The sequence below is a fragment of the Humulus lupulus genome, chromosome 1, assembly GCF_963169125.1.
Source record: "Humulus lupulus chromosome 1, drHumLupu1.1, whole genome shotgun sequence".
Lineage (NCBI taxonomy): Eukaryota > Viridiplantae > Streptophyta > Magnoliopsida > Rosales > Cannabaceae > Humulus > Humulus lupulus.
The window spans coordinates 21,088,240-21,100,797 of NC_084793.1; the positions used below are offsets into that span (position 1 = coordinate 21,088,240).

Here is a 12,558-nt window from a genome sequence, read left to right on the forward strand (position 1 = left end):
TATGCTATTTTTTTATTGGTCAATCTCGTAATTATTTTAATAAATAATTTTAAAATAGAAAATTAATTAACAAAAATAAAATTGATTTTCATTTTTTTTTTTTTTTGAGAAAACTGATTTTAGTTATTTGATTAAAAACAAAATAAAAACCAAAACTAAAATTAAAATCCAAATCCATAAGGGTGTTTGTTTTGAGCAGTTGAGTTACCTTGGAAGGTGTAGATAAGCTTAGGATGGAGGTAATATTAAACTCTTGTGTACAAATAATTTCACTTTACCTTTAAAATAGATGTGGGACCTACACAAATTAATCATTTTACCCCTTAAAATTTGAACCAAACATAAAAATAGTTTTATATTCTCATTCCCACATTTACTTTACCCCATCCCAAACACTCCCTAAACGACTTCTTCTTCCTCACTATCTTCTTCTTCTTCCTCCTCAACGAATTCTTCTATTTGCAGGTCGGCATGGAGCTCCAGCGATGGCTGGAGACAGTTAGAATTGAGCAAGGCAGAGGCTTCGGGATCGACGGAGGTCCTCTTTCCTTGGCATACATCTGGGCAAGGCAAAGGCTTCGAGATCGATAGAGGTGGGGGTTTTGCCCGGGTTGCTGGTGTTCTTCGCTGGGCTAGGCAAGACTTCGGGATGGTGGAGGACCGAGGACCGAGGCGGAGATGGTGGTTATATGCCAAGGCTTCAACAAGTTGGTGTGTTCTTCGCTAGGCTAGGCAAGGCATCTTCTTATTGGTTTGATGTTTCTATTTTTCTTCTTCTTGTTTCTAGGCAAACAAACACAAGAAAAAATGGTTTTTTTTTTTTTTGCATGTTGAGATTTGGGCATGAATGTTCTGATTTTCTTTTTCTTTGTAGTGCTAGATTTTGAATGGATATGAGTTAGTGTGCTAGATTGTTTGTTGTAATGTTTGATTATTATTTGGGTGGGATTTTGATTTTGAGAAAAGAAAAAAAAATTGTGTTTGGTTAGTGAGAAAGTGTGGGAAGAAGAAGGGAATAACACTTAATTTGTTTTATTTAAAAAAATTAGATTTCATCAAAATTTTATATTTTAAATTAATTAAAATTAAATTTTTATAATATATTTTAACTGGATCAATGACGAAGTGATATGTGTTGGTCCAATCAGTCCTAACGGAGACTAGCACACGGAACTAGATAGAATTACACTTTTAGAGCTTTGGGTATTTTTACTACTAAAAAAGATTGGATTTATGCCGGTTACAAACTTCAAACATTGTGTACCTATGTCACAAATATTATGTACCTATGATACAAACCTCAAACATTGTGTATGATGGACCCAAAACGGGTATGTTTAAATATTTATACTCGCAAGCGCACGAATCGTATTTATAGAATAGTTTTCGTGTAAGCACGAGGTCGAACCCAAAGGAGTTGTCTAAAATAAAAAAGAAAACTATTTTAAATCAAAAGTAATAAATTCTAACCTAGTTCCAAAGATTGATGAGTTTTAATATTATGAACATAAAATAAAAGATTGAAAAATAAAGCTATTTAAGAGAATGAAAATAAACCAATAATGATTTGACAATAAGTGTTAAAAGAAAAGATCATTAAGATACTAGAATCCACAAAATGTAAGTTTAATAATATTTATTAGTATATTGATTCCCAAGTTTTAGTGATAATTAAAATAATTTAAACTATCATTTTCCAAAAAGATTTATAATTTTAAACACAAATTTCTTATAAAAAGATAGGATTTTTCTTCACTTTTCAAAATTATAATTTCAAAGCATTTAGTGTAAATCAATATAATGAAATAACAAATAAATCAATGAACATTATTTATAAGGCAAAACATAATATTTTTGTTCTAAGCATGGATGTGTACAATTTAATGACACACCTTACACAAAGAATATTATGTTTATGCACTAATGAAGAACAAAGTGTAAATATGTTATAACAATCTAAAATACAAGATATTTAAGATGAAAGAAATATATGAAAAAGAAAAATCCATAAACTTTGTTGCATTACAAGGGAAATCAGCATACAACATAAATATTACCTAGTTACAAGTTGCTTCATCATGATCTTAATAATCTTATGAAAAAGATTAGAAGCACATAACTAGAGGAGAAATTACAAAATAAAAGACATACATACTTGCAAAATGCTCTTGAAAAACCAAAATGGAAGAGAGAATGGTAGAGAGAAAATGAGAGAAAAAGATGGTAACCAAAACATTCAGCACCCTAAAATGGTCTTGAAAGTCCATATTTATAGCCAAAGTGAGATTATTAAAATAATCAATTTAAATTAATTAAATTGATTAGATTAATTAAATAAAATAAATATGGTATGTAGAGGTAAATTATATGGTGTAATGATGATGTTGTGGTAAAAATGTGTAGAAAAAATGGTAAAAAGTTAGCATTTTTGTCATAGGGGACAAATGAGCACTTTGATGGGCTCAAGGGGGTTTTGGTGAAGGCAGGCGGCTGGGCAAGGCTGGCTGTGGAGGCTGATGGCTGCTTGGACAAGTGGCGGCAGCTGGTGACTTGTTGGTGTCTCGGCAGGTTGGTGCAGGCGTTGGGAGAAGCTTGAGTTGGCTGGGAAGTCTTCAGCAGGCTGGGCTGAATGGAGCTGAACGTGGGCCTGAGTTGGTGGCTGACTTGGGCCTTGCTGAAAGAAAGTGGCCTTGTGCCAAAATTTGTTATTTCCTCTTCACAAATGCCACTTTTATTTCCATTTCTCTTCTTTTTCAAGAAAAAAATTACAAAGTACATCCTACACAATAAGTAAATATTAAATTAGAATCAAATATTTTCAATTATAAAAGAACTCATATTAATTCCATGAAAATACTAATTGAAATTTAATTTACTTTGGCAATTAAGTTCAATAAAATCACAATTTTTTTTTACTTATAATCTAACAACACAAATTTCAAATAATTAAACTACAACATATTATAATAAAATGTCTATAAAAATATATAAAAATCTAGAAAACTACAATAAGACTAATAAATTAAAAATTACATAAAAACTTAATAAGTTAATTAAAAAACTCAAGAGCTAAGCAACAATTAGCATATAAAATATGGTAAAATAACTCTAATTTGTAGAGTTATCAGTGTACCTATGTCACAAATATCTTTATTAAAAAAGATATTTGTTGTAAGGTAAACAATGTAGTTAAATAAAATAGAATTTAAAAATATATATAGTGTTAAATAAAAAACGACAGTAAATTTTATGTCGACAAATATAATTAAAATGTCGTTTAAAAATGTAAGGAAAAAATAAAATAAACAAAATAACTAACATTTTACTGACCTCTTGGAAAAAAGAAGAAGAATACAAAGCAATAGAGAAATCCAAAACAATAGTGAATTTGTTCATTATAATAGTTCATTTTCGTGAATGATTGCACACCAGTCCCAACCACATGTAGAAAAACTATGGGAACTTACTTTTCAGTAGTGTATGGAAAATCGAATATATTACTTGTTTATGTGAGCTATTATTCTGCAATCAATGGCAATTAAATTGAACCATAAAATCTGCTAAAAAATATGAACAATTTACAAATATAACAAAATTCTGAATATATATTTCCGTTAAAGTACAACTTATTTGAGAAAATGTTGAAACGATCAATTTAATAATATGAGTCATAGATATTACTTGGAGGAACAAAGTAACAATATTAACTGATTCCAGATTCACAAGCACTTGACCTTTAATAACAATATTAACATGCACTCAACCAATGCTTCGAAAACACATACACTCAACCAAAAAGATCCCCATGAACATAATAGTTAATTATAGAACAATCTCCACACAAATCAACCAACTAAATTAAGAAAATAAAAATCAACACAATCATTCAATAAAACTTCATCCCATCTCTCTACATGTCTCTCATTAAGTCACTTTTAAAAAATTAAAAAAAAAAAGTAAAAATCTATGGAGCTTGGCAATCTTTATTAATCAGGACAACAACAAGAACATACTCCACCAAAAACGACATATCTTCATCCCCACTTACAAGTAAAACGACACATCACTATCCCAAGCTATAGAGAGCTTACTAAGGATTTTGGGTGGAGGGTGTTTTTCCAAACATGGGATGGTCAAAGAAAGGAGGGATCTTAGGGAAAAGAGGGTGATAAGGGAACTTAGGGAAAGGTGGGAGATGCTTAAAGAAAGGGTGCTTGTAAAAAGGGTGCTTGAAAAAAGGGTGTTTCGGCTTGTAAACTGGTACCGGAGGCTTATTATAGACAGGAACAGTTGGGGCTGGAAGAGGCTTTATTTCTGGCTTGGGAGGACAAGGCTCCTTCTTGGGGACCTCTTTCTTAGGAGGTTTATTGGCTTTTGGAGGACAAGGCTCTTTCTTTGGACCTTTCTCTTTTGGTGGGTCTGGCTTCTTTTTTGGGACAGGAGAAGGGAGTTCTTTCTTTGGAGCTGGTGTGGGTAGTGGTGGCTTTTGGGGGGGTTTATCAGAGGTTTTAGGAGGGCAAAGTGGGTGTTTTTTGTGGAAATGGTGCCAAAAAAATGCTGAAGCGCATGTGATTGGTGAGAACTTGAGTTTTCCTTTAGCGAGTCCAAAGGTGTGTTTGTCATGATCATTATTATTATCATTGGTGGTGGCTTTGATGGTTTGGGAGAGTATTTTAGAGGACTCTAAGCCATCATGGGCAGGACATGGTCCATCTGATGAGCTATGCAGTTGTGCATAGCATTCTTCATTAAGTTTTCCTTCCTTGTTTAAGATCTCATTTGGGAGTGACACTTTGAACTTTCCTTCTTCGTCTAACTCTCCCGATCCTCTTGTTTTGAATTGCCGACCTGGTGTTTTACAGTCTATTGTCACTCGAAGACCTGAAAGTGACAAAACAATGAGAAAAATTAACAAGATCATTATTATTCCTCATTTGGCACATCTTTGCTATGCATGCATGGCAAACAATAAAATTCACGTTTTCTTGTATTGACTTGCTTGAAATATTAGTATAGCTTCCTATTATTAAACCCCATCTGCCCAAAAAAATGATGTGTAATCACTTTTTGGTTAAGTGGCCGAAAAGAAAAAATCATCTGATCCGAGAAGCTTTCATAAAATATAGTACTTAAACAAAGTAAGATTGAAGTTGATCTTGATTGATCTTGACATAATACTCAAAACAATGAACATACAACAACCACAATTGGACTTTAATGTGTTACATTGTATACCTGAATAGGCAAGTTTGGTGTCGAAACTATGCTGAGCACAGTCGGCACATTCTCCATTCCCAACTACCTCAACTGTCTTGTCATCATCACCATAGCAAAAGCTAACTACCAAAGCCAAAGCCAGCCAAAAGCACAAAAGTGCTCCTCCTCGGCAACAAGGAAAAATCCGCATTGGGAATTGTAAAGAATATAATACCAATAGAGAGTGAGAGAGAGAGAGAGAAAACTCACTCCTTGTTGTTAGTAACTATTAAGATTAAGGCACGAGAGAATAGAGTCCTTGAAGCCTTTGTTATATAGTGGTGATATATTCTGATTTGAGAGGTCTCAGCCTGATACACCGACTCTGACTTAAGCTCTTCACATGATGAGGTTAGGGGACCCCTTAAGAGACCTTATTTTGGACAATGACAGCAACGTGATCACCGGCTATCACTCACTAAATGACATTATTTTGCATTGAATGAGCTCCCGACTACACAGCTCTTTTATCTCTCTCTTAAACCTACTAACCAGAACCCATTAATTATGTACCTTACTTTTAACAAGAAAACCAAGTTCTGGTTGCTCAAAAAAACTAGCAATTGGGTGTACTTATATTATGATTATTTTTTTAAAAGTCACATACTTTTTCTCATAGGTTGGATAAGTTATACACAGTTGGAAGTTTGAAAGGAGTAAGTATATGTACAAAAAGCATTTTCTATATAATTAAGGAATATATCACCTTCTCGTGAATCAACTAAAATTTCATACCAAATTTTTATCTGTCACAATCGCTTATATACTAAATTCGAGGCATATATTTTCTCTGAATTCCGAACAGAAATAGAAACATAAACCTCATGACTTGTGACTAAAGAGCAATTAGGACTATTGGATAGATATTAGTCAGCAAAAAATGGCAAAAGAAAATTACAGTTAAATTCTGACAATAAAAAAAGGCAATGGTAGCTAATGAAGACCCCACAATGTACCAAACTCTTTAGGAATTTTTATTTACTAAAGAGATGGCTATAATACATATGGGGATACAGTACAGTTCTCTCTTTGCTGTGAAAGTTATATAACACATGCCTCATTAAAAGCCAACACTTGGTTACATCAGTTTCACATGCATATATCTCTTTCTTAAGCACATTGATACATATAAACATACAGACTCTAATCTTAATGTTAATACATATAATCATAAGCAAAATTTTGTCTACTTAATCTCTTCATTTTTCTTAATCATCAAGCATATTTTTTGCAGTAATAAAATGATATTGCCACACATCAATTTTGATTGGTTATATACTTCCCATATTAACAGTCATTATTATTAATAACTTAGTCTCACGTGGGTTGTTCAATTAAATGTTTTGTTCTTCTTAGTATGTTATTAGAGTTAGTATAGCAGGGAGGCCACATAGAGTGACAACATAATCAAGTATCATTATGGCATTTGGCCAAAAAAAAAAAAAAACAGAGCTAGTTAGGTTCTCAAGAGTGGAGTTGTTAAGTTAGGCAAAAAGGTTCCTACAATAGAGTAGTGAGTCCACATGCATACATTAAAACCCAATTGCAACAGTTGTAAAAATTAGACGTGAGAAAATTTATGGCTGGCAGTGATTCTATGGCAACTTGTATGGGGCTTGCCAACTCTGAGTAATTAATTTCATTACAAGACTTGAGGAGAGCAATAACTTCCAATTAAGTGAAAAATAAAAGCAAAAGCAAAAAAAACAATTGAAAAATCTTTCTTTAGTTTTTTTTTTAGCTAATTTTGTTTGTTTTGGTACTAGATGATGGTATGAACTATGAACTACTTTCCGTTCTATTACAGAATACAAAATAGGAAAATAAAAACCACACCAAATAAGAGAAAAACAAGTTATATTGGCTTGATCATGATGGTATGATTTGGTGGTTTGTGGTCCAAAACACGTTGCCTCATAATGCTTTCATTTGAAGCTTTTGTTCAGAAATACATGTGAACGATCTGTCCCTCCTCAATTAAACCGCTAAGCTGCCAATACAGATGCTATATATATACATATAAATATCTGCAAATTAGAGCTGTCTGAAATTATAGCTACTAAATGATAGTCTTTATTAAGTGATACTTCATTAAAAAAAGGGCAAAAAGAACGGATATTTAAGTCAATATCAGGTCAAAGATATTAAGAAGTTTCTCAAGTGGTTAATAACATATCTAGAGAAGTGCCAAAGAATCACATACGAAAGTGGTTTTCACTTTACAAAAATGCTTTGAATACCATCAAAGTCTTTTTGCCAATACCCAATCAAAAATGACCCCGTAGACCGTGTGACTGACTGCCCTTCACTTTATGGGGACAGAACTAGAAAGAAATTTAACCTTAATATAAACTGCTCCATGAGTATGGTTAAGGTGCCCTCTATAACCCAATAATTTGTGCTTTTTCTGGCTTCCATAATTGAGAAGATGACGAATAAAAGGGGACAATAAAACCCATGAAGCAGAAAGTAAGTCCAGAAGCTAATTTGCTAATCCAATACATCGACTACTTAAAAGGACAGGATAGGAATGAACCAATTTGGTCAGTACTTGTGAATTCTAAAAGGCTATCTTAAAAACATTCCAAATTTCAGTTTTAATTTTACTTCTTTCAGCAGTCAAGAAGCATTAAATAAATGTATGCACACACCTCCATTCATGGATACAGTATACACCAACTAAAATCTAAGCGACACACCAATAGACTTGAGTATTTTGATAAAGCCGCTAAAACTTGAGATTGCACGGCATCAATGCCTTGAAAATTATCATATAGATAGAGAACATAAAAGAAACAAATAAAGAGGATTTGACAGAGCAAAATTTAGCTGTGAGGAAATCTCAAAACAAATTACAGGCCCTGCATAAGCAGGTAAAAAAAAGTGCAACCTTCAAACGAAAAAAAGGTTTTCCTCATTAACTTAAATATCCGTTAGTTTTACTTCAAAAAGGCTCCAAGTCAGGTCCAAGATATTGTAAATGTAAAAAATTTAATAAACTAAAGCAACAAGGTAAAAATTCTGGTTTAGCTGTCAAAACTAATTCAGCTTTTGTGGCTCTCAAATCCCTAACGTAAGTTACAGGAGCTTGAACCTTCTATGTATTCTCATCCGTAGCAGAGCTATGATAACTTTTAATCTACTTCTTCTTCTTTGATTTGCTGGAAAGTGACTGAGTATATGCAGTTCCCTACGCATCAAACAGCAAAAACAGAACAGATTAGCACCGATTCTCATTAGGGTAGCAGGGATTTGCAGTTCAGGGAATAATCCCCATCTAATTACACTAGATTGAGTATTCAAAAGGCAATGCATCGGCATTAACTACATACCTGAAGCCACTCGTCCATTGACGCATCAGTGGTCTTGGTCCCAACTTCCACCTTGGGAGCTCTCTTGGTTTTCTGTAAAAAACAGACATTGGAAAAGGTTTTATGATAAAAACAGATACGTGACTAATGACTAGTTTGCCGCAAGAGCATCCAAAGAAAAAAAAATGTCAATTAGGTAAATGGTGTGGTGTGAAATTCGTGGCAGACAAAATCAGTACCATACCACAAAAGGATCTTATACATATTGACCACAAATATCATACCACATCTAGAAATAGTTTAACAATGAATTGCTAGTACCTTAGAAAGGTTCTGTATTTGACCATGAACCCACAAGACAAGGAGAACAAGAAGAGCGATTCCAAGAGTTACAAGAAAAACAGATTCAACACTGACGAATCCACCAGCCTCAACAACTTCAATGGTACCATTGTAGAAGGTATTCTGATAAGGATGCTGGTCTATCTCATAAATAATGGTGCCAACTAGATCAAAAGTACCAGGCTGCAATCCAAAAAAAAACTCAATGTCATCCTAATAGAAGTGATTTAAGAAACTCAAAATTCATGACACTGCCAATACGATCCATGTACCTGCAAGTACTTGCTGACAGCAAATATGTATGGGAAAGTAGCCTGGGCTGAAGCTGGTATTGACGCATTGTTAAAGGTCTAGAAAAGGTAAACCACGTGTAAGAAACAAGATAAACAAGGAATGAACTAAATAAAGCAATCGAAACAATTAAAGTTCTGTTCCACTTGAACAAAAAAGAGAGACATTGAACATTGTGAGAAGCGACATTTTCTGATCATTTATACTTCACAATAAGTAAACTATGATACAATTACTTTTATTTTTTTAAAAATACTCAAACTGGAGAAACCCAAACTCACCATTGTAGTCAAATTTTGAACCAGCATTTTATGATCAAATGGGAGATGAACACTAGCTTTAATTGCAATGACATTAACGCTTGAGTCCCCTGTTTAATCATCAAGAAAAGCATCTTTAACATTGTCATCAAGAAAACATACATTAGCACATCCCATAAGAAAAGGGGATAACTTGATAATTCAGAGGACACAAAATTACCACTCAATAGTCATCACAACGATATAGCAATACAGAATTATTAAAATCAAAGCGTAAGAACATAATATCATGTACACCCGAGAACCAACAAAACTAAAAACGGCTAATTATAATTCCGAACTTCCATAACAATTTTATTACCATCATTTTTCACTCCAACCAGTAAGTCAGTGTCTTCTCCTGCTGTAACCACTGCAAAAAAAAAAAAAAGACATGTATCAACCTCAAAATTTTACGCCACACAAAACCTAAAAAATAATTCTTCGTTCTTAATCATTGAAAGACATTCTCACCTCGTGCGCTGTTCTTTGGAAAGACAGAGACTGTATCAATTCCAGGAGCTGGGTTGAAAGTTTCATCACCGAAGTCCTGGACATCCTCACCAACAATCCCAAGATCACTGCTCTCATCTACAGTCTCAGAAACTTCCGCATCCGAACTCGATTGAGCCCTGGCAACTGAAGAAAACAAAGCTCAACAAGTTACAAACATGTATATTGCTAATCTAAACAGGTCAACCCAGCACCAAACAAGTAGATCACAATTCAAAGTAGCAGAAAACTGAATTCAAAAATCCCCATGCATTCATCGATCGATATATAAAATCTATGTACGTTGACCATCAAATGCTATACCCCACGATTGAACTAGCTCCTTAGTCGAGAACTAAATTAAACCAACCCTGAATGCATTGACTAATTTCCAAGCACTCAATCATATCGAATTTTTCATTCAAAGAAATCAAACACCCCAGTTTCCACACCCCCCCCAAAAAAAAAAAAAAAAAAACCCTTACTTCAAATTACAATAATTCGATTTCGATATCGATATCTAGCGCAACCATTCCAAAACCCAAAACAAAAAAAATTAGGCAGTCCAATAGAACGAGTTGAATCAGATCTCATCGATCGGACCCACCATGCATGCATGCTACAAAATCTTGCAGAAAATTTGATTCATACAATAAATTTCACAAATTACTTAGATAATGACTGGTGTATCAATAGATCTAGATCTACGAAAATAACAAAAAAACAAAAACCTCGAACGAAGGGAGATGCGACGAGAAGAAGAGCGAGGAGGAAAACCCTGATTTGGTTCATCGTCACCATGACGAAGAAAGGATGGAGAGGTTGGGATGTACGGCTTTTCTCTTCTACTTCTTCGTTTGAGAAATTATGGAACACAGAATCCAAGCAGAAACAAAGCTTTGAGAATCGAGTCAAAATTGACAAATTTGGGGTTTTATTTACACTGCTTACTAACGAGGAACGTGGCGTCCAGATCCCCAACGTCGTCGTTTAATAGTTGGTGTCAATGTAAACTTGTGCACCTAAAAGCCCATGGATAGCTTGAGGCCCGGTCCAATAAGTTTTTCTATTAACTTTTTGGGAATTTTTCTGATATAACCAAAAACTAGTAAAAAATAATAGATTTACTACCACATGGACAAAATAACTTTTATGCCAAAGTTTTAATTACAAAAATACGGCTTGGTCATTGAAGTTCTTCAACATTCTCTTCAAGTGGAATGCTCTTCCCGTTCTCCTTTAACCCACAGCGACGATCCCAAAGAAACGAGAAAACACCATAACTGTCGCCGATCTCGATTTGACAGCAGCAACAACAACAATGGCGATGTGATTGTCCGGCAACACTTATAATCAAGACAACAACAACCTACTTGAAAATGGCTTAAATCTCGAAGAAAATCAAGACAAAAATAGGTAAGCAACCAAAAATCCAAATTACAATTAGGCAAAAATTCAATCATCATAAAAAAATAGTATAATCACATTTAATACACTTAAATATGCAAAACCATTCATATAATAATATAACTCATGCAATTCACATAATCACATACTTAATCAATTAAAATCACATAATAGTCCAATATTACATTTATGTCCCCCTAATCAAGGCATTAAGCCTTATTAGGAACTTTAATACATTACAAACCTACCATGCCCTACCATGCTTACATGGTAGGTCGGTTCCTGCAATACCGACATACCATGATGTCTTGGTAGGTCAGTTCTATGTGGACTGACCTCCCATGCTTACATGGTAGGTCGATTCCTGCAAAATCGTCCTACCATGTCCTATCATACTTACATGGTAGGTTGGTTCCTTCAAAACAGACCTATCATGATGTCATGGTAGGTCGGTTCTGTGTGGACCTACCTAACTAACACATTGTAATTGTTATATTATTTTATAATATAATGTTTTAGATTAAATAAATGTGACAAAGAGTATCACATATTGTAACATGTAAAAGAGAGTTACAATATTTGGATATATGTGAATATTCAAATATGTAATATATTTGGTGTTACAAATTCAGTTACAAATTGTAACTCTCAAATATCGCCTATTATTGTGTAGATTGGTTGTTCTACAATTTTGAGTTGAATTTCTTAAAGTCATAAGTGAAATGGATGTTGGGGACTTGGTTTTAACATCAATAATGTGTTTGGGGGTTACAAAATCAATTGGGAGTGATTTGGAAAAAACAGCACAAATTTGTGTACTGAAATTGGCCAGTGGCCGTGGACAGAAGCATTGGTGGCCGCTGCCTGGGTGACAGAGAGCCACGGCCGCGGCCAGCAATGCCCGTGGCTGCGGCCAAGAAGGCTAGCTGCCAAAATTTCAGTTTTTTCTAATTTCTTGAACAACTCTAACAATACAAATAACTTCCAAATCTCATTTTTAATTTCATAAACATTCAATTAATCATTGGTAACAGTCATGGGGTCGGTGGAATTTGAAATTCAAATGGTGTCTTTAAACTCTATAAATAGGAGCCTATTGCTCACTTGTAAGACACATTTTTTCTATTCATTAGAGCACTTGGCTAGAAAACACCTAGAGG

General features: G+C 34.0%; 2 protein-coding genes across 2 annotated transcripts; both read right to left on the minus strand.

Moving 5' to 3' along the window:
• Positions 1-3,695: 3,695 nt before the first annotated feature.
• Positions 3,696-5,593, minus strand: LOC133788695 (proline-rich protein 4-like). Its single transcript, XM_062226265.1, has 2 exons — positions 5,236-5,593; positions 3,696-4,881 (listed from the first exon to the last, which is right to left on the minus strand). The coding sequence occupies exons 1-2, from the start codon at positions 5,405-5,407 to the stop codon at positions 4,091-4,093; spliced, it is 963 nt and encodes a 320-aa protein (XP_062082249.1). The 5' UTR covers positions 5,408-5,593; the 3' UTR covers positions 3,696-4,090.
• Positions 5,594-8,147: 2,554 nt separating this feature from the next.
• Positions 8,148-10,927, minus strand: LOC133788701 (translocon-associated protein subunit alpha). The gene is made up of 8 exons (XM_062226276.1): positions 10,723-10,927; positions 9,974-10,138; positions 9,822-9,872; positions 9,482-9,570; positions 9,182-9,259; positions 8,889-9,092; positions 8,589-8,660; positions 8,148-8,446 (listed from the first exon to the last, which is right to left on the minus strand). Exons 1-8 carry the CDS (start codon positions 10,790-10,792, stop codon positions 8,396-8,398), a joined length of 780 nt encoding a protein of 259 aa, XP_062082260.1. The 5' UTR covers positions 10,793-10,927; the 3' UTR covers positions 8,148-8,395.
• Positions 10,928-12,558: the final 1,631 nt, after the last annotated feature.

Excerpts from the sequence above, each read along its gene's own strand:
- LOC133788695 (XM_062226265.1), bottom strand. The coding sequence starts at position 5,407 with ATGCGGATTTTTCCTTGTTGCCGAGGAGGAGCACTTTTGTGCTTTTGG. Across the intron at positions 4,882-5,235 it reads CACCAAACTTGCCTATTCAG|GTCTTCGAGTGACAATAGAC; the intron begins GTATACAATGTA and ends TGTCACTTTCAG.
- LOC133788701 (XM_062226276.1), bottom strand. The coding sequence starts at position 10,792 with ATGGTGACGATGAACCAAATCAGGGTTTTCCTCCTCGCTCTTCTTCTC. Across the intron at positions 9,571-9,821 it reads GGTTGGAGTGAAAAATGATG|GGGACTCAAGCGTTAATGTC; the intron begins GTAATAAAATTG and ends ATGATTAAACAG. Across the intron at positions 8,447-8,588 it reads CAATGGACGAGTGGCTTCAG|GGAACTGCATATACTCAGTC; the intron begins GTATGTAGTTAA and ends TTTGATGCGTAG.